The sequence below is a fragment of the Brienomyrus brachyistius genome, chromosome 2 (assembly GCF_023856365.1).
Source record: "Brienomyrus brachyistius isolate T26 chromosome 2, BBRACH_0.4, whole genome shotgun sequence".
Lineage (NCBI taxonomy): Eukaryota > Metazoa > Chordata > Actinopteri > Osteoglossiformes > Mormyridae > Brienomyrus > Brienomyrus brachyistius.
In genome coordinates this window covers 13,725,553-13,752,683 of record NC_064534.1, presented here as the reverse complement: position 1 = coordinate 13,752,683, position 27,131 = coordinate 13,725,553, and the positions used below count along the sequence as shown (strand labels likewise).

The following is a 27,131-nucleotide window of genomic DNA, read 5'->3' as shown; positions in this document are numbered from 1 at the left end:
ACAGTTCTGTAGGTCAAATGAAAAATTTGAAAAGGCATTCATGAGAATCTACGAATGCGAGTGACGAGTGAATTTGTAGCTTGAGGTGTGGGTTTGACTTTCCAAATTCTTTCCATGCCCATGATCGCAGGTCTGCAGTTTGAATGTCTGCGTTTGCTGAAATGTTGTCTTCCGTCCACAGATGTGCCAACCGCATGCATCTTCAGCACCGTGAGTCTGCTGACGTGGCTGGGATTCATTCGGCTCTTTAGGACCGACAGATGGTCTGGTCCTCTCCTTGTTGGTCGCCCCCTAAAGGTGATTGTCAATCAAATTATTCCTTGGCCCCGGTACAAAGGCCAAAATATGGAAGCAACAATAACATTAGTCTGTCTCTGTGTTGACAAACTAGGTTATTTATGGAGGTAGAAGGGGAGAAATGGATCCGGAAAGATGGAGGCTGCTGGCTATGTTGGGGAGTCGCACCAGGCTGGGTGAAGGGGACCAGGGTGCCCTGGGCAGGGCCCTGTCTGCTCAGGGTGCTCCTGCTGGAGACTCGATTTGAGCATGCTCAGTGGGGGGGGCGCATTCAGGGAGCGCTCTGAACTAGTCCTCCACAAAAGCACGGCTTAACCAAACCTATCCAACTGCCGTCATTCATGCCGGTTATACGAAAAGCTGCTGCGGTGAGAAAGATGAATGGTGTTCTAATGCTCAGGGGTGTGTGTGGTGTGCAGGCCGCCCCGAGTATGAAAGCAGAGCCTTCCTGGTGGCTTTGTCCAGCCCTCGTTTAATACCTTCCTCTGCCTCCATTATGGTGCAGGAATTTAGCCTTAGGGAAGATTAAATCACTTCAATTTTTCTTTCTGCGGTCATCATGGTTTTGGCTGCGATGCAGACCTCCTGTCCGAAGTGCGGTTCACCTAATCTTCCCCACGAGCTCTGTGTGTTGGCGTCAGACAGATCCACACGCGCTCTCTTTGTTTTTTTTACGTCTTACCATGCCTCATGTGACGCATGTCGTCCCCCCCCACCCATGTTGAAAGTAAGCTCTGGATAAATTTCAGTCTGCTTTAAGAGGAGCCATCTTGACCGCGTGTCACGACGGCTAATTCGGCACGGAAGGCAAATGGACCAGCAGGCGGGCATGGAGAGAACCTAGATGAGGCTCGATGACAGGAGGCTGTCTCTCCATTGCCAACAGGATGGTTAAAATATGACGGTGTAGTGAAGAGGCAATACACAATGGATGCAAAAGCACAAGGTATCCGTTTGTGTTGGTGTGTCTCTGTTGGACAGTGTGCTTACTGGGGTCAGTGTACGTCCGCGATCATCGTAACTGATGCTGCAATAACACCGTGACGATTCGCAGTTTGAGCCGCATATTGTCTGCCCATCATTCTATTGTGAGCAGCCCGGTTTCCTCTGAGAAGACAAAAGCCTGCAGTTCAGGTGTATCTTGCGCCTTAGGGTGTGCGTAGGGCTGCTTTCCATGCGGGGGATAGCCACACTCTCCAGGGTAAGACTCGTGTTACTGCCCGTGTCACTGAACACAGTTTTCCAAAAGTGGAATCAAGTTGCTGGTCACTTCAACAGAACAAGGTTTGGTCTTGGTATGTAATATTACACGGCCACGTCCACAACACTTTGTTCAGCTTAAAGGAACCGTATTGAACTCGAACTGTGATTTATTCATCTGCTCTCAGTCATAAATCATATCAAAGCTCCATGCATCCTGGGCTGCTGCAGTAACTGGATTTTATTTGGCAACAGTAAATAAAAAGAGGGTAATTGAATTTGAAACATTTTATTTCACCATCTTCACCAGTGGGCGTTAAAATTATAGGCCTTGCTTGGAGAGCTGCTTACCTCATTTAATTGTTTATTTGCTTGCCGTTTATAGCAATGTCTCGTGGCGACTGAAATAACCCGCATCTGATAGCATGTGGTGCTAAGCGGCCCAAACGTCGGTGCCATTAATCACCATGGTGTCCAGCTGCTCCCTGATCACTGTAAACAAAAGAGTTCAGTTTGTGTGTAATGCAGCGACACACAAAGTACTAAAGCTGGGTTGGCAGTTTGGCGCCTCGAGAAAGGGCCGATCGTGGCCTGCTTTCATTCTTCATCTTTCATTTGGCTATGAAGTTCAGCCTTTCCATCCAGCGGGAACTCGCCACACAGCAGCAGGAAAACTGAGTGGAGCGACTGCAGCATGAGAACTCGAAAACGTGAATGTGCAGTTATCTCTAGGAACATCATTGTCATCCATTCGTCTGCTCTTTCCCTTTGCTCGAAATCCTTCTAAGCCAATCCCGAAAGGAGTCCCAAAGCCATATTTGAAATCTTTAGCCATTACATGTTTAGTTTGGATTTTTCCAGCGAAAAAGCATGAAACGAGTGGAATCCCAACCCCATTGTCCCCTCTCTGGGCCCTGTGCTTCCCAGGATCGGTTCCGCGGGCCCTGTGTTTCCCGGGATCGGTTCTGCGGGCCCTGTGCTTCCCGGGATCGGTTCCGTGGTCCCTGTGCTTCCCGGGATCGTTTCCGTGGACCCTGTGCTTCCTGGGATCGTTTCCGTGAACCCTGTGCTTCCCGGGATCGGTTCCGTGGGCCCTGTGCTTCCCGGGATCGGTTCCGTGGGCCCTGTGCTTCCCGGGATCGTTTCCGTGGGCCCTGTGCTTCCCGGGATCGGTTCCATGGGCCCTGTGCTTCCCGGGATCGGTTCCGTGGTCCCTGTGCTTCCCGGGATCGTTTCCGTGGACCCTGTGCTTCCTGGGATCGTTTCCGTGAACCCTGTGCTTCCCGGGATCGGTTCCGTGGGCCCTGTGCTTCCCGGGATCGGTTCCGTGGGCCCTGTGCTTCCCGGGATCGTTTCCGTGAACCCTGTGCTTCCCGGGATCGGTTCCGTGGGCCCTGTGCTTCCCGGGATCGTTTCTGTGGACCCTGTGCTTCCCGGGATGGGTTCCGTGGGCCCTGTGCTTCCCGGGATCGGTTCCGTGGGCCCTGTGCTTCCCGGGATCGTTTCTGTGGACCCTGTGCTTCCCGGGATCGGTTCCGTGGGCCCTGTGCTTCCCGGGATCAGTTCCGTGGGCCCTGTGCTTCCCGGGATCGGTTCCGTGGGCCCTGTGCTTCCCGGGATCGTTTCTGTGGACCCTGTGCTTCCCGGGATCGGTTCCGTGGGCCCTGTGCTTCCCGGGATCGGTTCCAGGCTCCCTGCACCCTTCTGCTGGATTAGCGGTATGGAAATGCATGAAAGGCTCCCCCCCCCCCCCCCCACCTACTTTGAATGTATCCAAAGTGCTCATTTCTTGCCTGTTTTTCTTGCCTGTCTTTTAGTGACTCAGCAGCTAACAGCAAGCTGTAAATTATTGTAGCAACTGTAGTTTTTAAACATTAAATTTTAAGTATTTTTTTTGTCCAGAAAGTTGCTGCTGATATAATGATGTATTCCTGGTCTCGAATAGCTATCAAGGATTGTCATCGAGGAGAGTGAGAGGTAGGAGAACCTGCATTGGAGCCTTCTGAGACTGGGCTGGTCATGGGGCATGACTATGGGGGCGCAGGGGGGGTGGGCATGCATTGTCACCAGCACCAGCACCGTGGCCTCGAAGATAATTCCAACACTGGTGCCCACTCAAATGGCCACTGCAGGATGGCATCCCGGTTAACGCCACCGGCTGGTCTGTGCCACGTCCAAGGCAGAGGTCAGCTTTAACAAAAGAGCATGCTGACGTTCCCATGGTTACGAGATGAATCCGGGCTGTTTGCATCCTGCAGTACTACAGAGAAAAAAATACGGGTCCTGCTGCTTCTGTGACTCCTGTCACTGCTTAATCTCTGATGGACAGGCATCCCCCTATGGGGCTCCTATCCCCCTATGGGGCTCCTATCCCCCCCCAGCTCCCCAGCCTCGCACCTGAGCGCTCACCATCGAGTGACACGCCGCCACCTATTATCTGACAGACAGCGCAGCGTTACATAAGTGCTAATTAGCGGGCGGCCAGGTTCTGCAAACACTGACGGTCACATTCGGGGGTGTATATAGACACCGTTTCCCTCCACCGAGAGTAAATAACACGCTTCTAAAAGTACTCCGGCAAACAGATGTATTTTTTGCTCTGGGGTGGGTCTCCCTTAGGCAAACACTGGATAATACATGAACTCATGGCTCATGAACTCGCTGGCCGTGATGCCGGCTGTAGTTCCCAGTGACCACGTACAATAGAGCGCGCATCCTGAATCCTGTAAAGGCGATCGGGGGTTGGGGCTCTCAAAGTCAGTTTGGGAAGAAACACAGCAAAGCAGCACCTGTGAGCCCCTGCTGTAGCTAGAGAAGCTGGGGATGGTTTTCTTTTCTTCTTTTTTTGTGACATGAAGCCACATGTACCTGTGCAGGCCGAATGATGGGTGTCCCTGCTGGGGGGGGCGGTTCCACTGGGCCCGGCCTATTTCTGCCTTTTGTTTGCTGACAATAGGCTGTAAATGAATCCCGTCACTGCTACACTTTTGGATGTGATGGAGTGGGTGTGAATCAAGAGCGTAGGGGGGCGCTGGGCGAGCAGGGGTCATCGCTGGGGAGTCTCTCGCGGTCGTCACCCCCGCACACAGATCTGCTCCTTCCCAATAAGCTTTCCATCAATCGACCCGTCAATGTTTTTTTTTTTTTTTTCGGCCGCAGCCCCAAATGGGATGTGATGAGCTTCAGCTCTGGTTCTGTCTCTCTCCTGACTGCCCCCCCCCCCCCCCCCCCCCGAAGCCCATCATGCTCCTCGTCAGGCAGGATTAACCTGCGCTTCCAGGGCGCCAGGGCTTGGTTACTGCCATCATTGTGCCGAGAAAACCCAAATGCGATAAACCCCGCGTTTGCCTTCCTGTCTGCCGGAGGACCTCGGGCTGGGGTTGACCACATTTATCCGGGGGGGGGGGGGCGGGCAAGCTGCGGGGCTGCCTTCTGGGGTAGGTGCTCCTCTGCAGTCCACAATCCATGGCCCAGAGAGGGAGCCGGTCAACAGAACCATTGTAGAAGCTCATGAAACATCCCCAAACTGAAAAGGGAAACGACAAGGTCTGAGCGGCAAAGGATGTGAAACGTTAGAGCTCACAGCATGATCGACTCTGTTTGCGAGAGCTTTATGTCCATAATTACTTTGGCCTTCTGACACCAGAGTATTTCATTCAGCTGAATGCAGGATTCAACAGTGCCGCATGCTTTAGATATTTATCACAGGCTGCGTAAGGACATATAATCATTTTTCGGTTTGTATAAACTTGCACTCGCAGTCTTTATTTATTTTTTTCTGTGAAGTTTCAAAGGTCTGCTGGCTTCCCGTTCTGCTGTGAAATTGGGCAGGAGCGGAAAATGGCTGAAAATGACCGGACTGCGTGGGGGCAAAACCAGGACCGGGTGGAAAGCAGTAAAAGTCCTTAACTGGCAGAGCAGAGTGCTCTGAGTGAAGTGAAAGATGTCCAAGGTCATATTCTGGTTAAAGGGATCACTGAAAATCACTAAAAAAGAAGGCTTGTTGCACAGATTTACGGCTGTTACCTTGGATGAAATAACATGCTTATTTATATATGATTTGCTTACTGTTACATTAGTTCATGATGTAGCGGCTTTCTAGAAGGTCTGTGTAAATCTACATCTGCATTAATATGTGATTGACACGCACCATCTACCATAAGGTAGACCTGAGAGCAAAAGACTCATTCCTCGAAGTTGGGTGATGAGCATGACAGGTTTTATCAGTCCTATTGGACTCAGTGTGGCAAATGACCCTCCCTAGTTCAATGGTAATGGGATCACAGATGGACTCTGTGAGGGGGGGGTGACAGTGACCCTGGGTATTACTCCCCATTGGCCGTGGCCCCCCGGCCTATCTATCCCCAGGAAAGAGCCACTAAGAGTGACAGGCTGTGCCCTAAGACACCGGCAAGGGCATAAATCACAGCAGGGTTATTGCGTTGCTGCCCACTAATCACATCAGTCATGTCTGGACCTCCATTCATTTTAAATGAATTGTGTTTGGAAGTTTTTTTTGATGCAACTAATGTTGAATGATTTCACACTATGCCCTTTCAGATCAGGTTATGGGGAAAATACCCCTTTCCGTTTTTAAAGTAACAGTTTATCCTCATAAAACGGAATGAAAAGCTGAGGCTTAGGTCATATAAACAGGAATAGGACCTTTTCCTCTGAGACCTGTAGGAATTGTGTTGAGGACCAGCTTTCTGTTATACTGTAATACAAATACAATAGGCATTTATTATGAAAGATTCTAAAATGCCCTTCGACGTGAATCTGGGTCATCTGGATGAAGTGAATGCAAAATGACATGACTGCTGTCCAGTCTCACTAGCTCTGACGTTCTTCAGAAGGTTCCCATCGTGTCTTCATGACCATCTCCTGAGCAGACGGACTGGGCCACCCTTGATGACTGCCACCTTATGAGTCATTATTATTTTTCAGTTTGTTCCTTGCTGGTGACATGTTATGGGAAGTTGAATAACATCCATAAATGTGCGAGTGTGTCAGTGGTGTTCAGGGAAGGGAAATTGACTCATTTTACCAGGGTTTACCCTAAGGGTGTTGAGACTCTACTGTGACCTCACAGAGACAGTAAGCCCCTTCCTTACTCATATCTGGACGTTCCCCCGACTGATTTGTGGCACAGATGTGAGATCGGGAACAGAGACCTTCTCTCAGGCAGCTGGGTCTGCGCTCAGAGCCTCTCAAATGGCAGAGGAAGCTGTGGAGATTGTCATGCTGCGGTGGTGTCCCAAAATCCGGAAGCCCCAGGGGTCGACATCAACGCCATCGCTGCTAAGCCCAGTCCGGAGAGCCGAGAGGTCCTGCTGAGTCCGCACATCTATAGCAGGTAAGAGGGGTCTCTGGAGAGGGAGGGCTACTCCCATGCCAGGCCCCCTCTGTACGCGACTTTCATTTTGTTTGTTAGTTTAGAGGAGACGGATTTTTTTTCTTCTTTTTGGCTCCAAAGCCATTCCGGGACAACAGAGGTTTTGAATTTAAACAGACTCTTTCCAAAAGCCCAGCTGTCACTGGCAATGTGAATGAGGGAGAGGGAGAGAGAGAGAGGCAGAGAGACATAGAGAGACAGAGAAATAGACGGAGTGGAAAAAAAAACAGAGAGAGAAGAAACAGTTGGAAAGAAATTCCTGAGCCAATAGCTCAATTCTCCCCCCGAGTTTAATGGGCTCCTCTCACAAATGCCTCCTGCCTCGCTAAATACAAACGTATTTCATACGCAAATTGTTCTCTCTGATTCATTTGGGGAACTTTCACTTTGTTTCAGTGACTCATTGAGTGCATGGGACTGGAATTCCTCATCGACTAAGGAACCACCGATTCGATTCGATTCAATTCAATTTTATTTACATAGCGCTTTTAACAACAGTCATTGTCACAAAGCACTTTACATTTAACTGGCCAGAACCCCACCAAGCAAGCCTGAGTGGCAAGGAAAAACTCTCTCTAGTAGGAAGAAACCTTGAGAGGAACCTAGGCTCGGAAGGGGACCCCATCCTCCTCTGGGCGACCGGGAGCATGAAACTGTATTTATACTGAGATTCATTAGAGTTCATAGAGTTATGAAGTCCCAGTTGGGTTCATGTTGTTCTCTCCAGGAGTCCAGGTGCTGGTTCACATGGTGTAGAGTCGGTTCGGTATCAGCTCAGAAAAGAGAAGATGGAGAAGAGTCATTGCCCTACACCTAACCTAACCTCCGGCAGGACTAGAGTAACTATGGCAGCGTGGCTAAAAGAGAGACCTGGAAGGAAGCACAGGCATGAGGGTTTCCAGGGGTTTTGGCGTCGACCCAACCTACCGTCCACAGCTTAAGTGATCGGCGAGATTGGCAGGACGACAGCACCAATCCCCCCTTTCCCCTTTAATCTCAAATGACTATGAATCTCCAAATTGCCCATTCACCTTAGAAAAAGGATTTTACTATCCAAAAGACTGGAAAAGTCTTAAGAGGTAAGTCTTAAGCCTCGACTTAAAAGCAAAGATTGTGTCTGAGTTCCGAACACTAATAGGAAGTTTATTCCATAGCTGTGATGCTTTATGAACAAATGCTCTTCCCCCGAAGGTAACGTTCTTTATTCTGGGTATGGATAGAAGACCTGCATCTTGTGATCGAAGCGTACGATTCGGAATGTAGTTGCAAACTTTTGTCTCGGTGTTGAGGTAAAACGTAATATAAATACAATGAAAGAGACTGTAGTACTGGTATGACTACCAGAGGGCGCCATTGGAATACTTTTTAGCAACAAATATAATTCAGTTTGGAAGAACCAAATAGTACAAGAGATAGAGACATACAAACATACATAGAAACACGCATTTGATTGATCCCAAGAGAAAATTTGCAGCGAAGGAACATAAAGTGCACAGATACAGGTACATAGTGCAAAACACATGACAAAATGCTAGGATGATATATAAAGGGCAACAGGGCTGTGCAAAAATGAATAGATAAATAAGAAGATATAAAAAAGGACATATATAAAACGTACATAATCATATGTAGTTATGTACTGGGTTAGGTTAGGGTTGTTGTATTTCAATGCTGTCCTGGCAGTTAAATGGCTAAATGGGCTGAGGGCTAAAGGTGCTCTGAGAAAGAGAAAGTGCCCCCTGGAGTACAGGAGCAGCATTGTCCATGATATTATCGAGTTTTTCGCCCATCTTTCTCCCTGCACCACTGGGTCCAGGATCAGCCCTGTGATGTAGCCGACCTTCGTGATGAGCTTGTTCAGGTATATGGCATCGCCTTAACTGATGCTGCTTCTCCAGCAGGCCGCAGTGTAAGGAAGTACGCCGGCCACTGTGCACTGGTAGAACATCCTCAGCAGCTGGCTGCTCACATAAAAATGGCCTGATCCTGTTTGCAAAGTAGATTCTGCTCCGGCCGTTTTTGTGTGGCTCCTCGATGTTTGCTGCTCAGCTGGGCCCCTGAGTACTTACAGGGCTGCAAAAAAGCCACTTTCTTTTTCTAATTGGTATTAATTTATGCTAATGCTAGTGTGTGGCATGTACTTTTTCATGGACCTGCATTTATTAAGTTGACGCATTACCACTGGCAGCCTGAGGCCATAGCTGAAGCGGAGAGTGAATGTTCTCCCACTTCTGGATTCATGCGTAGGGACCTGTGAGTTCTTAGTGTCTTGCAGTGACAGCTCAAAGCCCCTGAGCCGTGCCTGTCACCGCCATTCTCTCTTCTCACTGGGCTCGCAGCGTCCTCCCTGATTGTGTGGGCAACAGTGCCCCCTGTGGCCATTTCCTGTATTGCCAAAGCTGGCCCAGATGAACAGGTACACCCCTGATGTCAAAGCATTTCAACCGAAATCATTCCAGAAGATTGACTGACTGATTACTTTGATGCTCTCAGGTAACCTCTTTATCTGTCTACAATCAACTAAGAGATTAGATCAAATTCATTGTGAAAAATGTGAGTAAATGGTGGATAAACACTTACGTGATCGTCGACATGAATTCTGACATGACAAGTTTGTTTCAATTAGCTAGTAGTAGTACCCTGATAATTTTAGAAGCATGTAATTACGTTCGAATGATCTTAGCGTATTTGAATCCCACCAGGGTGGTGGTGTAGAGGGTGGTCGCTAGCCAGCACCCCGTCAGAAGACAGCGCTCTGGCCAATTAACCCATATAGAGAGGTTATGAGGCTGGTGAAAATTCCAAGGCACCATGTTTTCTTTTATGGGAATACAGACGCTCCTCTACTTACGAACTTTCAACTTACGAACTTTCAGACATACGAACGAAGAGGACTGTAAGGCCAAACTGTGTTCATTAGGCTCCCGTTTCCCGTCCGCAACATTAGTTTTTTTTCCTTTGCACCAATTCCGCCCAGTACGACTTCTGGCCGCTACTCCCGCCGTGCAGCAACGTAGCTTATGTACTCCCAGCATCCTAGCTCTTTGTACTTGCGTATACTCTTAAAATTATGTTGAATAACGACTTACGAGCATTTCAAGTTACGAACGGCCGTTCGGAACGTAACTCATTCATAAGTAGAGGAGCGTCTGTATAGAGGAACATTCCAGAATCTGCAAATTTATTTCTGCCAGTGAGTCTGTTCCATGAATTCTGAGATTATCACCCGAGTGCCTGATTTAAATAGAAAACCAAGGAAAATGGTAAAATAGGCAGCTGCAAATGGGTGAGAATGCATTTTATATATTAATTCTTTTTCCCAGATTGATTGTGCCGAACTCTAGGCCACTGCTATCCTTTAAAAACTGGAGGATCTTAAATGTGATCCATTTTCTGATTGGCCAGAGGGCAGTGCTATCTAGATGATTTGAGTAGAATAGGGAAGTGGTACTTTATTAACCTCTGTGGGGTTAGTCTCTTCTTTACTTTGTCACATCTTGTTCTCCATAGAGGTGAAAGCAAGCTTGGGGGTCAGCCACCCTTGGGGGTCAGCCACCCTTGGGGGTCAGCCACCCTTGGGGGTCAGCCACCTTGTGGCACCCATGGAGTAAAGGTCCTTGGTTAAGGGTCGACAGACTGCTGATACCACACTCGAACTAGCAACCTTCCGAACACAGCCACGGACGTTTAGCCCACCGAACCGCACACCCACCCTCGAGAGCCCCTGTTAGTTTTTGTTCCTCACGGTAGCCACTTGTACCTAGATGCGCATTTTTTAGTCGTGGCCAAAAAGTTTTACGGGTAGATTCAGATAGGACTCGGGCTCTGGTAAGCCGATTAAAGGGGAATGCAGCGCAGAACTGGGAATCCACCAGGCTCCAGTGAACTCGGTTTACTCCATGCCCATGCATACGTGGCATTTTTACATAGTCATCTCTCCAGAACTGGATCCGCTCTGGTGCGAAACCCAATAAGACTGAGCTGAGAGACCTGTGGGGGCAGGGCTGTGATTGTGCCCCCCCTGTCAGGGGCCAGCTAGACAGACAATTAATGACTAACTTGATATAACATTGGGGTAAGGAAAGTGTTTGGTGGCTCTCTGAAATGTTTTTTCTCTGTTACTTTAAGCAGGTCCAGCAGCAGATCTTATGGAAGGAGCCTGTGCTCATTTAACTTTATACAGGGCTTTTCTGATGTAATCTAATGTGCATAAATTATTAATCAGAATTAGGCCTATTTTAGTATTCTTGAGACTTATAAATTTTGCATATATAGTATGGACACATATAGGCAGTCATGCAATGTATTGTAACACCGAAATGTTTAAATGCAGCATTTTATGATCTGAACAGCGGACAGATGGTAAAATCAATTGGTTTTGCCCTGTGGCTGGGAAGATCATGTTGGAGATGATGTGTTATGATGCCCGGAATCCAAAGTCACAGCTGGAGTTAAAATCACATGAGGCTCTGCCCTGGACTTCATTGCGGGGGGGAGGTGCTCCGTAACAGCGGGCCGCAGTAGGGTAACCAGGTCGGGGGTCTGCTTGGTATGCAGCACAGCCTGCGCTGTCTGCGCCCCTCTGTGCTCGTCCCGCTCCCCCGTAAACCCGCATTAGCGAAGCGCAGCGTCCCTGCTGTGAAAATGCATCCTGCTCTCAGTGTCGTGCTGCGGGAACCAGCCCCAAAACCACACACATAAATCTCAGGTCCCTGCCCCTGTTTCCAAACCTGAACACCCCCCCCCCCCCGCAAAAAACACCGCCTCCACCAGGCTTCCTGTGCGGGCGGTGATTAATAATTCAGTGTCAGCGGCTTCACGGACAAGCGCCCCGTTGAGCACAGCTGCGGCGACAGGGTGCAGACCGAGCTGGGAGCTGCGGACACACCGCCACACACACTCTCGCATCCCCCCCATCACGGAGCCAGGGACTACCCTCCCTCTGCATCTCTCTCCCTCCCTCCCTTCGCTCTCTCTCTCTCTCTCGGCTCAGCACAGCCTCCCATTCAGCAGAGTGGCAGTTTCCGCGGAGTCACCGTTGTATTTCTGATAGCGATTTTTCCCTTTATTCATTTCTGGAAGAGGCACCTGGTTTGCCTCCCTCCTCAGTTTCTCTTTACCTCCATCCTCCCAGAAAAAAGATGAGCGACACCCGGCTCGGGAGGGCGTCCGGCCGGTGGGCTGCCCTCTGCCTGCTGCTCTGCTTGGTGGGGCTCTCTGGGGCCAAAAAGGCCCCTAAGGTGCCCCGCTGTCCAGCAAGCTGCTCCTGCACAAAAGACAGCGCCTTCTGTGTGGACTCCAAGGCCATCCCCAAGACCTTCCCACCCGGCATCATCTCTCTGTGAGTACCCTCACTTCTCTGTGGTTCTGTGAGTAAATTCCTTAAAGGTCCCCTGTCCCATGGTCGTGTGGTTCTCTGCTCCTCCTCCTTCTGTCTCTCTGTTCCCATATACGCTGTTCATACTGGTTAGGGCTCATCCTGGCCTTTTTAAGACTGCCCAGTCTTACTTCTGGTCAGAGCATAAGCCCAGACCTCTCTGCATACTGGCAGGGCACCAGTTATTGGAGAATTCACCCCCTGTGTTACAGGAACGACTGTACTCTCTCGTAAATGTTTTGCATCATGCTGAGATTACATGCTGCCTTTGTGAAGAACTGCGTGTAGAAACTTCCTGTCTGGCCCTGAATTCTGTAACTGTTCTGTAACTATATCCTGGTAATCGGCCGGGCAGGTTTGATGTGGACGCCGTTCGTTGTAACAGATGGGCAGGGAAATTCTGCGAGCTGCATCTCGTTACATGCTCCTGTATGAAGTTACAGCATCTCTCACAAAAGAGAGCCTTCGCATTTTACCCTCAACGACAGGAAAAGTCTGTGGGCTAAAGAGTCATCTGATCCTCGGAAAACATTCATAACTACGTACAAATGCAAATAATGTGAATCATTTGTTGCCATGTAGCCATAATTGTGAGCCATAAATTTATCATGAAATTTGTATAGTGAAACCTTATATATTTGTCTAGAAAAGTAAATATAGCATAGTACTATGTGTCAGACAGAGACAGAGAACCTGCTCCAGACGCAGGCCAGCACCTTACGCGGTGCGTATTGGCAGGAGCGCATCTTCTAATGTCACACTAAATCAACTCATAAATATTGCAGAACTCGTTATCTGCAATCTGTACCAAGTAGTGTGAGTGCGTGTCAGGCAACGCAGCACTCGGGTATGCGTGGTAATGCGTCTGATGTGTGTTAAAATGTGCATCATGGTTGCAGTGGGACCTCGGGTTTGTGAAACATGGTCCCTTTGCTCTATCTGCACTGGATGTGGCAGCGGAGGGAAACACTGGCCTGTAGAAGGAGGGCAGCAGATGAGCTTGACCTGACCCTGTGCCGCAGCCTTAAGTCTGGGTCACCACGGCAAACCTCGGCCTCCCCGCCAAAAACATGGCTGCGTCTATAGGAAAAGGGTGGAGCAACGGCTGACTGGGGCTCCAAGGAAGGCTGTGGCATCTCTCTGATTACCACTAATTGCTTATAAGGGACTTCAGTTAATTAAGGAATCAGGCATAAATTTCAAAATTGATAATGTTTTAACTGCGATGTATTTCAAGATGTAGTTAGAATACTGTGCATTGACCTGGGAAAATAGTTTATAAGTGCCCAGCGTGAATCAGGTATATTTTTCCGTTAAGATGTGGAAGTAAGGTCAGTATATGGTGCAGCTTAGCTTCATTTAGAATTGGGCGGGGGGGGGGGGGGGGGGAGTTGCGAATGCTCAAAAAAGGAAGCACAGCGTCCTACTTTTACACTGATTAATCTATCCACAAATCGCAGGCACCCATGAAGGGTTCAAAGTTAGTGCATTAAGTGCATAGAACGGTTCCCCAGGCGACGACACGATCCGTTGTGCTCACTCGCTGTACGGATCAGCTTCCGTTGGGTTGGTCTGTTGGACACGCATAGTGAAAGGCTACAGTGTGGGAGCTATCCACTGCGCACATCTCACCGCTAACGCTACTGCTAGCTGGAAATAGCCTGACACTCAGGCTGAATAAGAGGCCTAGTTCTGAACGGGGCATTCAAACGGCATTCAAAAATGAAACAATCAACCAACAATGGAAGCCTGATTTTTCTTTCCCCGCATAATTCTGACAAATATTTTGGCATCGCTCTGTATGCATTCCTGCAATGCTCAGCATAGCACTGCTGCTGCCATTATGTAAATCCAGCTTAATATATTTCAAAGAGAAGCTGTCAAAGTCACTTAGCGTCTTCCCCTGTCTTGAGTTATGGCCCCAGCATCCTACTCCTTAGTAGCTCTCTTGCCCATGCCAGCTTTGAATAAGCGCAGCATCACTATTATTTTTCCTTGCTTTCGCTTTTCTGTTTTTCAACAATACACTGGTTACATAATCACTGAATATGCCATTGTGCCTGGCGGCTAGACTTGCCACTGCTTCTAAATACACAGACTGTCTTCTGATAAAGACCCTCCTTCCCATAATAAACTTAAAAAGAATATGAATAGTCTTTGTTTTCCCCTTGAAGTTGTTGAGATACAGTTGAGTATGTGTCCATGCGTTGGTTTGTTCTCACTTTGAAGGTTTTCAGGGAATGAACAACATTACAAAATGTAATGAACTGGTTAAGTCATTAAGCATACCATGTTTTTTTGTCCAAACAAAAAATGTGGAGTTTGACGTCCTTCTTATACAGGGGTGTCCAATCTTATCCGCAAAGGGCTGGTGTGTGTGCACGTTTTTGGGGTAACCTTTAGGTCAGCTGTTCAAACCCAGGTGTGAGGACTCTTCAGCCACTCAGTCCTCTAATCTAATAAACTAATCTAGTAATCTAATTAGGGAGCTACAGCGAAAACCTGCATACATAACAGCCCTTTCAGGACAGGACTGACCACTCCTGCCCTAGATGAATCACCGTTTGACCTCCGCTTTCCCATCCCACAGGACGATAGTAAATGCCGCCTTCTCTGAAATCCCAGAAGGAGCCTTCTCGCACCTACACTCGCTACAGTTCCTGTGAGTATGCCTATTGTCACTGCCACCTGCAGGACCCGGGGTGAACTGCAAAGAACCTCTATAGGTCTGCTAGGGCAGGCACACATCACAGTTGGTGAGTAAGAGCTCAGTCTCTCAGAAGCAGGTAAAGGGTTCTGGACACCTTGAGGGACTAAGGCAGCAGCGCCTGTGTTCAGCAGCAGGTTAGGGCAGGTGAGGATATCTTGGTGGCCTGTCATTTGAGAGGCGACCGATCGCAGTGCCTGCTGCCCACTCACGCAGGTATCTGTGTCAGTGTTAGTGCCACTGTCAACGTCGGTGTCATTCTCATCCCTGACGACAAGAGGGCCTTTGGTCCTCTCCGGCTGAACAATGGACCACTGTTCTCCAGGCAGGCTCTCTCCCCCACAGGCTGAATGCCTTCTAGCCCAGCTCATTGTCGCTACCAAAGCAGCAGCTGCCCCGGGTCACTCTGACCCCAGGTGCGAGAGGCAAATCATAAATAAGCTTATATTTCGAACTACGGTGAAGTTTCCACTCTCACTGGGTGTCGTATAGGAAAAACAGCACAGTAAGCCATTCTGCCTAACACACTGTTTATAAATATATTCCTTGTATTAGCCATGGACAGTTCCTATACCGAATAACTGCAGTAAAAATGGACTACTATGTAAAAAACAGTGAAAAACATCCGGGATATAGAAGTGAAGGAAATATATTGCTAGTGCTGAATATATCCGTACTCTATTGCAAATGATCCAGGGAATATGAATTAATCAACGCATACAGTATGGGAGTCACCTATGCAGCCCAAGTGCTGATTCTGTATAATTCTGATATTTGGTTATATATTCCACAATTTTAGAACAAGGCACATGATATGATGATATAAGTTTCAGGAAACTGCTAAGTAGAATGTGATTCTGAGGGGGTTAATTTATGCAGACACCTCACCTTGTTTGCTCGGTCTTTGGTAAGGACCACAGATCATTTATTACTCCTATACTTGACAAGTGTTTCTTCTTTTTCCTGAAATTAAATGAAAATGAAAATGTCATTGTTTCAGCGGAGAAGTTCTGATAGCACGTTCCTCTCTCCCGCTCTCTCACCGCAGATTGCTCAACTCTAACATGTTCACTGTGATTGCCAACGACGCCTTCGCTGGCCTGTCCCACTTACAGTACCTGTGAGTTTTTTATTCATCTATTTATCTGTTCATTTACTTGCAAGGAACAGATATATTCTTCACCTAACGCAGCGTTTCCCAAACTGATCCCTCCCGAACCCTAGTAGGGAGCAGAACCATGCACTGTCTGGAGATTCCCGCAGACCGAATTGGGAGCCACTGCTTTAAAGAGCTCAAGGTGTCCGTTTCAAGAAATAGACATTCTGCATTTAAACGAATGCAAATTACTCCACCAGAAACAGCTCACACTTGTGTGCACGGTGACAGTCAGCTTTGTAACGTATAATTAGCTGTTCAGCCACCCATGACGTCGTGTTAAATAGCATAATGATCACCTCATTTACCGTCGGTGCACCATAAGCGCAGACCGACCTGTGATTAAGTTCATCTGTGAACTGTTTCAGTGTGTGTCAGAATGCCTTGTGGTGTGGCTCTCTTTATCTGTGGGGCCACTAAGGAAAAATATTAAAATACTAAATAATAATTATTATCTCTTAAGCCTTAAAAAGCCACTGAAGTCATTTTCCAACCTAATGTTTTGAGAAATATGTTAATCAGCAATTACGAGATATTAATTTCCAGATGGACTCATTTTTTTCCAGTTACACTTCAGAGCCTGGGGGGGGGGGGTGTTCCACCAAGGTCTGTCCGGCCCTGTTCTGCCTGTGGCCTTGCCGGCATCCCTCTGTGAATGGTAATGAGGACATTATGCCATGAGACGCATCCAGCCTGCTGCTGGCCAGTGCACCACTCTGGAAAAGCCCCCACCCCTGGCGTGGCACCCAGCCAATTGCTGACATTTGCTGTTCTCATCAGAAAATTAGCAACTGGCCCATTTCAGAGCTGGTATGTTGCTATAGCAGGTTGTCACTCGGCCAAGCAGATATCGAATATTTAATTTCGACTTGCTGCACATCTGAAGCATGCATAAGAGTATTTTTCAGTAGGCGAGGTGCTTGATGGTGGGTGGGGTGGAGGGGGGGGGGGGGTTCAGGCAGACATCCGCTTGCTCTGCTGACAGAGGTGTTCCCTGATGGTCTCTAAATGCTTATGTCATGCTCTGTAGAATTTAATCTCCTCCGCTCTTGTGCCTTGTTGGCATCTTTTGGTTTTTTCGCATCCTGGATCCCGATCTGGGTTTCGGAGATGGGTAGAGCAATGGCCTTTTTCTTGTGTTGTAAACTTGCATCCCATCCCAACCAGAACGCTGGTCCTAAAGTCGACTTGCCGACTCGGTTCGTGGAGGAGACCCCAGGAGTCGAAGGGAGTTATAAGAGTTGAAGGAAAGGGTGTGTTCAGTAATTACGGGGGCTGGTTAAATTCTGTGGAAAAGTTGGGTCTCGGTGTTGGCCTAAAGTTAAAGCTGATCTGTGCTGCACTGAAGCCCCCCCCCCGGATTTCACGCTGCCTTCCTCCTGCCCAAGGTGACTGCCTCAGTGACTCAATCCTACTTAAGATTCAGACAGCGTCACGGTCCAGCTGAGTGAAATCCGCAGTAATGGCTGCCCCCCCCCCCCCCCCCCATCCCCGACTCCCAAGGGAGAGGCTTTCAAATAAAATAAATGAATCCGGGACTAACTTGGGCACCATTAAGCTAAGAGGTTTAAAGGAAGGAAAAAGACAGCGCTTGATAAACAAGGAGCCCGGCTGGGAACGGCCACTGCAAGCTATAAAGGCTCTGCTTGGATCACTCTCCCGGGACTGACGGCCTGGCGTGTCCTTAATCTGGCTCCCTGTGGACGGGAGTGTCAGCGGAGGCCTCTTACTGCCCCAGACCATCTCGCTGCCCCCTGGAGTGGCCAGGAGTGATGGATCTCCACAAGCATCTGTGTCTCCTAACGTTTACGTTGACGCTCGGTATATTTATATTACCTGCAGAGAGTTTGCATGCATTCAGCTTCTCCTGTCTTCTGCTAGTGGAGGAAAAATCCAAGACCTTCAGGGCCCAAACTCAAGATATGAAAAGGAACATCAACTGGGTCTGTGGGGTAATGGGAATGACTTGACGGCTACCTTCCTGTCTGTGTTCCAGGTTCATCGAGAACAATGACATCCAGGCCCTGTCCAAGCACACCTTCCGAGGGCTGAAAGCTCTGGCTCACCTGTGCGTACCTCCTTCGTCTCTCTCGGTCTCGCGGCGAACGGTTTGTCCAAAGCGACATTTACGTTCTCCTCTCAGAAAAGTGGCCCCAGTTTCCTAAACATTCCCTAAAGTCATTTTATAATCCACGTCTTTGTGATATGGTGCAGCTGCTGTCTTGGTTCAGCTGTCTTGGGGGGGGGGGGAGGAGATGTTCAGCACCACCAGCCTGGCTGTCTCCACTGCATTGTGTGGCCTTCAGAGTAGGAAGGAGAAATATTGTCATGGTAGATATAGAATCTGAGGAGAGTGCTTGCTTACTTCAAGACAAGTGTCCAGGCTTGCAGCACTACTTGGGTACAGCAGGGTTAAAACTGGGAGATGACCATGCATTTACATCGGGAATACGTGTATTCTGCACCAGTCGTGATCCAAATGACTTCAAAGGCCTCAATTAGCCTAGCATTATGCAGCGAAACAATAATTGATGATTCTTGGCTTTTATATATATATATATATATATATATATATATATATATATATATATATATATATATATATATATATATATATATATATATATATATATATATAGCGGTGTGAGTGCGCTCCATTCTACCTGGGCCTGGCTCCAAGTGCCCTTGCAACGCTATCCTGATTAGGTGGTTACAGGATGGATGGATGGATATTTCAGGCAAGAATAGAGTTGGAAATGTACTGAAGAATGGCTGTAGCTATAAGGAGTATGTTCATCATCACGGAGGGCAGTTTATTTCGAAGTTTAAAGGAATTACAAAAAGAACTGGTTTGTAATTTATAACAAAAATGTGTGCAATGTTTACTGGAATCTAGTGTTAAGAACTTGTGTCTGCATAAGAGTAGAGTCACAGATCCGTGTCTTTCAGGTCCCTGTCCAATAATAACCTACAGATGATTCCGAGGGACCTTTTCAAACACCTGGACATCCTGACGGACCTGTGAGTATGCATTAGCTCGCCTTCCTGCCTTTCACTGTGCTCCTGTTCCAGCAGCTCTGGGCCCTAATGCGTGGCCCTGGGGGACTACAGCCCAAAGCACTGCGCCACATTGTTCTCTCTGGTGACCTCATGTGACACAGCAGGCCACTGTTTAGACCTTGTGCCCTTAGAGAATCTGTTGTTGTCGTCCACAACACCTCTGTGTTTTGGTCCAGTTGACTTGTACTCTTTCACAGTGTCCAGCATCGCTGTGCTGTATGTTTCCATGGTTTCCATTGTCTATCCACTGTATGCCCTCACGGTTTATGACAACTATCGGTTCTGCTATATACAGTATTGTACTGTCATTACTGGTCTCTGTACTGAGTGATTCCACAGTTTTTGGCCATATAGCGCTCGCTCCCTGTTAGCACGGCTCTCTGTGTCTTTATGGGTGTCGCTATGCTGTTCAGCGGTCTGGAGTATCGATGGCTTATGCGATTCTCAGTATGTCCCCGCGACGTGCGACTGCAGGGACCTGCGAGGAAACTCCTTCCGCTGTGACTGCAAGATCAAGTGGCTGGTAGACTGGATTGAGAAGACTAATACCTCAGTTCCTGCCATCTACTGTGCCAGCCCCTTCGAGTTCCAGGGACGCCGCATCCAGGACCTCACCCCGCGGGACTTCAACTGCATCAGTGCTGGTTCGTCCTTTTGGGGGTCAGCCTGGCCCTCATCTCCGGTCCTCCGTCTATTCCCCTTCCTACCCTGCACACATTCAAGCCTGGACTCGCTTAGATGTCGGCTCTTAGATTCTTACTGTCTAGGAATGAGATTTATTTGCTTTTTGGTTCTCATAAATATCAAATCACAGTTTATTTAAACCAAGGTTGGCCAAAGTGCTGTACAGGTTCACATCATTAAACACAATTAAAAACATCAAATAAGAAACATAAAATGAAGAACAACGGACTCAGAGCATTTTATGCCAACTCATGCTAAATTAAATGCCATCGAGAAAAGATGTATCTTCAGAGAAGATTTAAACGTTTCCGGAGTCGAGGCAGATCTAACGTGCCAAAGTAGGTTATTCCAAAGCCTAGGGGCCTCTGGTCTTCAGCCTGGTCTTCAGCCTGGTCTTAGGGTCTTTGAGCAGAAGCTGACGAGATGACCTAAGTGCTTTGCCCGGAGTATAAAAGTGTAGCAGTTCAGTGAGATATTTGGGTGCCAGCCCATTCAGTGCTTTAAAACAATCAACAACATTTTAAACTCAATTCAAAACCTCACAGGTAGCCAGTGAAGCGAGGCCCATATTGGAGAAATATGGTTGTGCTTACGCTTACCAGTGAGGAGACAAGGTGCTGTGTTTTGCACTAACTGCAGACCATGAATTTGGGATTGATCAATTCCAAAATATAATGAATTGCAATAATCCAACCGGGAGGTTATAAAATCAGAACCAGAATTACTTTATTAATCCCGTGGGGAAATTCTCTTACATAACTCCTGATGAAAATGAAGATTTCGGAAAGTTATGTACAGGTGATAGAAGAATAGATAAAGGCATGGATAACCTTCTCGATATAATATAATTTGTTAAGTCTCTACCAGCATTCATAGCAGTTCAAGACAAAATTATAAAACTGAAGGTCAACATATTTAAAAAGCTTTAGAAGGAAAATGTTATGATGTGGGGGCGGCATGGTGGTGCACTGGTTAGCACTGTTGCCTCACACCTCTGGGACCCGGGTTCGAGTCTCCGCCTGGGTTACATTGTGTGTGGAATTTGCATGTTCTCTCCATGTCATCGTGGGGTTTCCTCTGGGTACTCCGGTTTCCCCCCACAATCCAAAAACATGCTGAGGCTAATTGGAGTTGGTAAATTGCCCGTAGGTGTGCATGTGTCAGTGGATGGTGTGTGAGTGTACCTTGCAATGGGCTGGACCCCATCCAGGGTTGTTCCCTGCCTCGTGCCCATTGCTTCCGGGACAGGTTCCGGACCCCCCGCGACCCAGTAGGATAAGCGGTTTGGAAAATGGATGGATGGATGGATGGATGGATGTTATGATGTCTGGGATGCCCAAAGTTTAGAACCGGTTTATCTCATCAAGGTCAGAAAGGTTTGTATCAGTATCCCACAAAGCAATGTTTACCAGTCTGGTCCTCGGAGCTCCCTTCCAGACCGTCCACTTTTTGCTCCCTTGGAGCTCCCTTACAGACAGCCCACTTTTTGGCTCCCTTGGAGCTCCCTTCCAGACAGTCCACTTTTTTGCTCCCTCAGAGCTCCCTTCCAGACAGTCCACTTTTTGCTCCCTCTGAGCTCCCTTCCAGACAGTCCACTTTTTGCTCCCTCTGAGATCCCATCCAGACAGTCCACTTTTTGCTCCCTTGGAGCTCCCTTCCAGACAGTCCATGTTTTGCTGCCGGTCCCTGGGTTGGGAAACACTGCCACAAAGAGTGTCCCCCGTCCTGTGTGTCCTGGGATAGGCTACATCGCTAGAAATTCTGGGTCCCTTGACAAAGTGTTACCTTGGACCCCCCATCCCCATACCACATGCCCTGGAAACCTTGCCTTATACAACACTCAGCCCCCCCCCCAAAAAAAAAGACAACCAGCAGTTATTATTGTATTATTACTATGCCTCTACAGGGCACTCCAAGACCCTTGTGCTGGATAGTCTGGTGCGTATGTATGTATGTATGTATGTATGTACGAATATATGGATGTACAGTATGGATGGATGTATGGCTGGATGGATGGATGGATGTACAGTATGCATGGATGGATGTACAGTATGGATGGATGGAAGGATGGATGGATGGATGGATGGATGTACAGTATGGATGGATGGCTGGCTGGATGGATGTACAGTATGTATGGATGGATGTATGGATGGATGATGGATGTATAGTATGTATGGAGGGATGTACAGTATGGATGGATGGATGAATGTACAGTATGGATGGCTGGATGGATGGATGTACAGTATGTATGGATGGATGGATGTACAGTATGGATGGATGGATGATGAATGGATGTATGGCTGGATGGATGGATGTACAGTATGGACGGATGATGGATGGATGGATGGATGTACAGTATGGATGGTGGATGGATGGATGTACAGTATGTATGTATGGATGAATGGATGTACAGTATGAATGGATGGCTGGATGGATGGATGGATGGATGTACAGTATGGATGGTGGATGGATGGATGTACAGTATGTATGTATGGATGAATGGATGTACAGTATGAATGGATGGATGATGGATGGATGGATGGATGGATGTACAGTATGGATGGATGGATGGATGTACAGTATGGATGGATGGATGGATGTACAGTATGGATGGATGATGGATGGATGGATGTACAGTATGGATGGATGGATGGATGTACAGTATGGATGGATGGATGGATGGATGTACAGTATGGATGGATGGATGTACCATATTGCTGTTATTCTTCACTTTACTAGGCATTTAACAGTAACTCTTCTTACATTTTACAGCCAGTAATGTGCATGACGAACCGCCTGAACCTGGCATTGCTGATTTGTCGCCCCCCTCTCGCTTCAGACTTTGCTGTATATGAGACCTTCCCATTCCAGTCTGTGTCCGTGGAGTCCTATGAGTTCAATGGGGACCAGTTTGTGGTGTTTGCTCAGCCAGACACAGGCATCTGCATGCTGTACATCTGGGACCACGTGGAGATGGTTTTCAGGAAGTACCACAACATCACGTGTAAGTCTCCTCGTGTATCATTCTCCCAGATGCTGCTCTAGTCATTCTCAGTGTTGTGTGAATTCTAAGATCTGCTTTACAACAAACAGGAATTATTGTTGCGTGTCTATATGTACAAACTAGTAGGTGTATAGAGTAGTGGATCTGGGGCATCTGAATAGTGAAGGTAAATCATCATTTTAATTAGAATCAAATTCATCTTCAGAACATGAGAGTTTTAGCCCATATAACAGTCACCTTCTGGCAGGTTGGGGGGGGCCCTCAGTGATTCGTAAAGGCTGAGCGTCCTTCGCTGTTCTGAGTGTTTTCCCCCAAAGAAATACAAAACAACTCCCCAAACGGATTTTAAAGAACACAATGCTATATGAGCTGCCGTTTGCTTCATTTTCCAAATGCTATTAATTAGGGGGTCCCTGTTTTTTTGTTGTATGTTTTCATTATTTGAATTTTTCTATATGGGAAGATTCCAAGCCATAATGAGAATTTTTTTCATGTTTGGTAAAAAAAATACTAGCGTTTCTTCTGTTATTGTACTGATGGTCATGCATAAATGTAAAAAACTGGGTTCCTCTGTCACTTGTGGCCACAATGCATCGGTTTGCCACTGGGGGGCGCAGGAGAACTCTCGGGGAAACGCTGCAGCCTGATAAATGGCTTCACCAACTGTAATTAAAGCATTTAATCAGTACAGATTTAATTGGAGAATGGTTTAAAATAAATGTGTGTTTATTTCATGGAAGGCTTCCTCTTATCTTCTTATTTAATGTAGGTAAAGTATCTGATATCTGAGTGTGTCTGCCTGTCTGTCTGTCTGTCTGTCTCAGCACGCTCAGCAGTCTACTGCAAGCCTGTGGTTATCAACAGCACTCTGTATGTGGTGGTGGCTCAACTGTTTGGAGGCTCCCATATTTACAAGTGAGTGTCCACTGCCTTTGCAGATAGACATGATAGATACGATTCCTGATGTTGCAAAAAATAAGCATCTAGCTAGTGACGTTAAAATTAACATTTTAAAATGTGTCTATCCAATTAAATAATTCACTAAGGATCCAATTAATCTTCGGAGCATGAGAGTTTCAGCCCATGAATGTAACAGTCGATTTCTGGCAGGTGGGAGGAGGACCCTCAGCGATTCGTAAAGATTCAGGACATCGACACCACCCGTGTCCGTAAGCCTAACTTCGTGGAGACCTTCCAGCTGGAAGGAGACTGGTACTTCGCTGTGGCTGACAGCTCCAAAGCGGGCACTACCAGCCTATACCGATGGAACCGCAACGGCTTCTACTCTCACCAGTCCTTGCACCCCTGGCACCGCGACACCCACGTGGAGTTCCTGGAGGTAGACGGCAAGCCCCGCGTCATCCTGTCCAGCGCCTCGCAGTCCCCGGTGGTGTATCAGTGGAACCGCAGCCAACGGCAATTTGCCTTTCACTCCCAAATCATCGGCACAGCGGACGTGCAGATGGTCAAGCACTTCTGGGTGCGCAAGGTGCTCTATCTCTGCCTGACAAGATTCATCGGCGACTCCAAGATCCTGCGCTGGGACCCCCAGCGCTTTGTGGAGATTCAGACCCTCCCCTCCCGAGGCTCCATGTCCGTTTACCCCTTCACCGTTGGCCCACGTCAGTACCTCCTCCTGGGTAGCGATTTTTCCTTCTCCAGGGTCTACCTGTGGGATGAACTTGCCCAACGCTTCCAGCCGTTCCAGGAGCTCAACATTAGAGCACCCCGGGCCTTTAGTCTGGTGTCCATTGACAACAAAGACATCCTATTGGCTGCCAGCTTTAAGGGTGACTCCTTGGCCTATCAGCACCTCCTAGTAGACCTGAGTGCTAAGTAGGCCCCAAGTTTAATGCCGAGTAATCAAGGGTTTGGTGGTAGTGGGGAAGCTCTCAATTCTGGAACTTAACTGACCAATTCTTCTCTATTTCAAAAAACCCTCCGAAGATCCTGGGTTTGTGGTCTGGACTCCCAAAAGCACTCTTTTGATATTGTTATAACATGGAAAGGTTAATTTAAGCAAAAGCAATATAATCCAGTTCAAAACTGTTTATGAAGAAAACTAAAAGATGTACAGTAATTTTTTTTCCACAATTTTGTCAATCAAATACCTTGATTTACCCAGTGAAACCACGGTACCTCCTATTGCGAAGACATGAATTACATATTTAAAGTACAGTTTGCTATCTTGAAAACATATTCAGTACACTCAATTTGAAAATGAATGGCAAATTATTGACCCCTGAATTAAAGCTCTATCATTGGTCTTATAAGTGTCAGCAAATACATGTAAAACTACAGGCAACATACACACATTTACCATTTAATCCTATATATTAAAGATTATTTATTTATATATTATTATATATATATTATTATATATATATTATTATATATATTAAAAGAAATGTAAGTAAAGCATGACAAACACCCTGGCCACTTATGAAAGGGGTTTGCTGTGTTTGTATACTTTTAATATGAAAATAACACGGCTCATTAAACCTAATCAAATGTTATTCCACCATTCCACTTGTGTGACAGAAGTTTTGACTCGTCAGACTGATGAGAGATGAGAATGTTCTCAAAGCCAGTGAACATGCACATTCCTGTGGACCGGAGCGGAGGGATGAAAGCAGCGTGTTACATCTGTGCTCGCTGCAGACTTTAATCTTCTTCACAGCTTTGCTTCTTCCCCCTGGCCTGTCTCTTCTCTTTAATCCTCACCGGTTAACGCTCCTGTAATACCTGATGTAATGTCAGACGATCCTGCCAGTGGGGGGCCTTCATCTTTCAGTGAAGTGAGTGAGCTTGGTAGCGCTAGGGAATCTTGCAGTTCCCGATCATTACTGTCGGGATTTTCATTGTAGCTTTCCAGGACTCAGCAGCCTGTCCTGTGTGCCATATATCAGTTTGCTTAGTAATACTCATTTCACGTCTTGATTTTCCAAGATCATAAAAAAGCAGGCTCCTCTTGTGTAGTGGAAGACAACCGTGTCTTAAATAGTTTAACCCCATGAATTGTTCATTTAAAGGTTATTAAAAGTTAACATCATCATAAAACATTGTTAGTGTTTCAATTTTGGAGTAGAGGGTGACAAACAGAAGAATTTTTTACAATTTGACTGAGTTGCCTCAGATTGTTTAATCTGATTTCATTTTGATTATTTACTGTATATGCTCACTGCTGGTATTTGGCATTGCTGGGAAACCAGGGATAAAAGTCTTTGTGGAAAAATCTTTTAGTGATGTTGTTTACCCCTGTCTATGTATGCAATAAATGCCTATGATGGATCTCAATAGGCTTGAAAATAACACTGTGGAGTATCGCAAACACTTCATTAGCAATAGCCGTGAATGACTTATTACCTAGAAAATTTTACAAACATGTTGTGAATGAAACTGGTTATATATGTAATATATACTTTTTTTTTTCTTGGCTGTTATGCTATGGTGTCTAAACTAAACATGATATGTCTGTTTTTAACCTATGATCCCACATAAATGAATTCTGTGGAGGGTTAGGGACACTTAGACCAAATGATCATGTAAACAAAACTAACATTGTAAAAAGAGAATGACAACTACAGTGAAATTATGCAGATGCACTTGTTGTTACAATTTTGCCCGCTGTGTTCTTAAAGTATTCAATAAGCGTTAATGAGAAACATAATGCTTTTAAACTGGTAAATGTGACTGTTACAAATATCCAGAATGAGAACTTCTTAAATAGCATGAGACTGTTTTTTCTCATACTGACTGTAATATGCTGCATAATTTATCTGATTGTCCCAACATTTGGAGCTATTGGTAAAACATGACTGTTGATTTCTTTTTTAATATATTAATGCAGAAACAGGCTGTTCTCACTGCTTGGGCTTTCTGTGTGTTCATGGACAATATTGTCATGGTGACTAATAAAATTAATCAAATACAGCGTTAGTGATGCTTCTGCCTTCCCGTTATTATCAAAATCCCTGTAATGAAATTCCAGTACTGACAGGACAGACTATTACCTGCATATCTCCTTCCTCTCATGGTGTTTTACCAGGCCTAATGGGTTATCTCATGTGGTAATAATGCTCTTCTTCTGCCGCAGATTGAATTGCTCGGCACTTTCCCGGGGAGCACTTGAATACACAAATTAAAAATTAAACCCCCTCAGCAAATTTTACCATGGGAACCTCCCCTCCAGCCCAGCAAATTATATCATCAGGAAGGGCAAGGCGACACTTCATCAGGGGCCCCAGACTT

General features: G+C 46.9%; 2 protein-coding genes across 3 annotated transcripts in view; one reads left to right on the top strand and one right to left on the bottom strand.

Moving 5' to 3' along the window:
- tcf7l1b (transcription factor 7 like 1b) overlaps positions 1–27,131 on the bottom strand; it is a 611,697-nt gene that overhangs the window by 288,906 nt on the left and 295,660 nt on the right. The window lies entirely within an intron of this gene.
- lgi3 (leucine-rich repeat LGI family, member 3) lies at positions 6,655–26,819 on the top strand. Of its 2 annotated transcripts, none has more exons than XM_048980056.1 (10): positions 6,655–6,853; positions 12,027–12,233; positions 14,860–14,931; positions 16,025–16,096; positions 18,129–18,200; positions 19,082–19,153; positions 19,667–19,836; positions 22,716–22,880; positions 23,705–23,795; positions 23,991–26,819. In XM_048980056.1, the coding sequence occupies exons 2-10, from the start codon at positions 12,034–12,036 to the stop codon at positions 24,718–24,720; spliced, it is 1,644 nt and encodes a 547-aa protein (XP_048836013.1). In that variant the 5' UTR covers positions 6,655–6,853; positions 12,027–12,033; the 3' UTR covers positions 24,721–26,819. The 2 variants fall into 2 exon arrangements, with proteins under 2 accessions (XP_048836013.1, XP_048836014.1); XM_048980057.1 differs by lacking the exon at positions 6,655–6,853 and adding an exon at positions 7,894–7,971.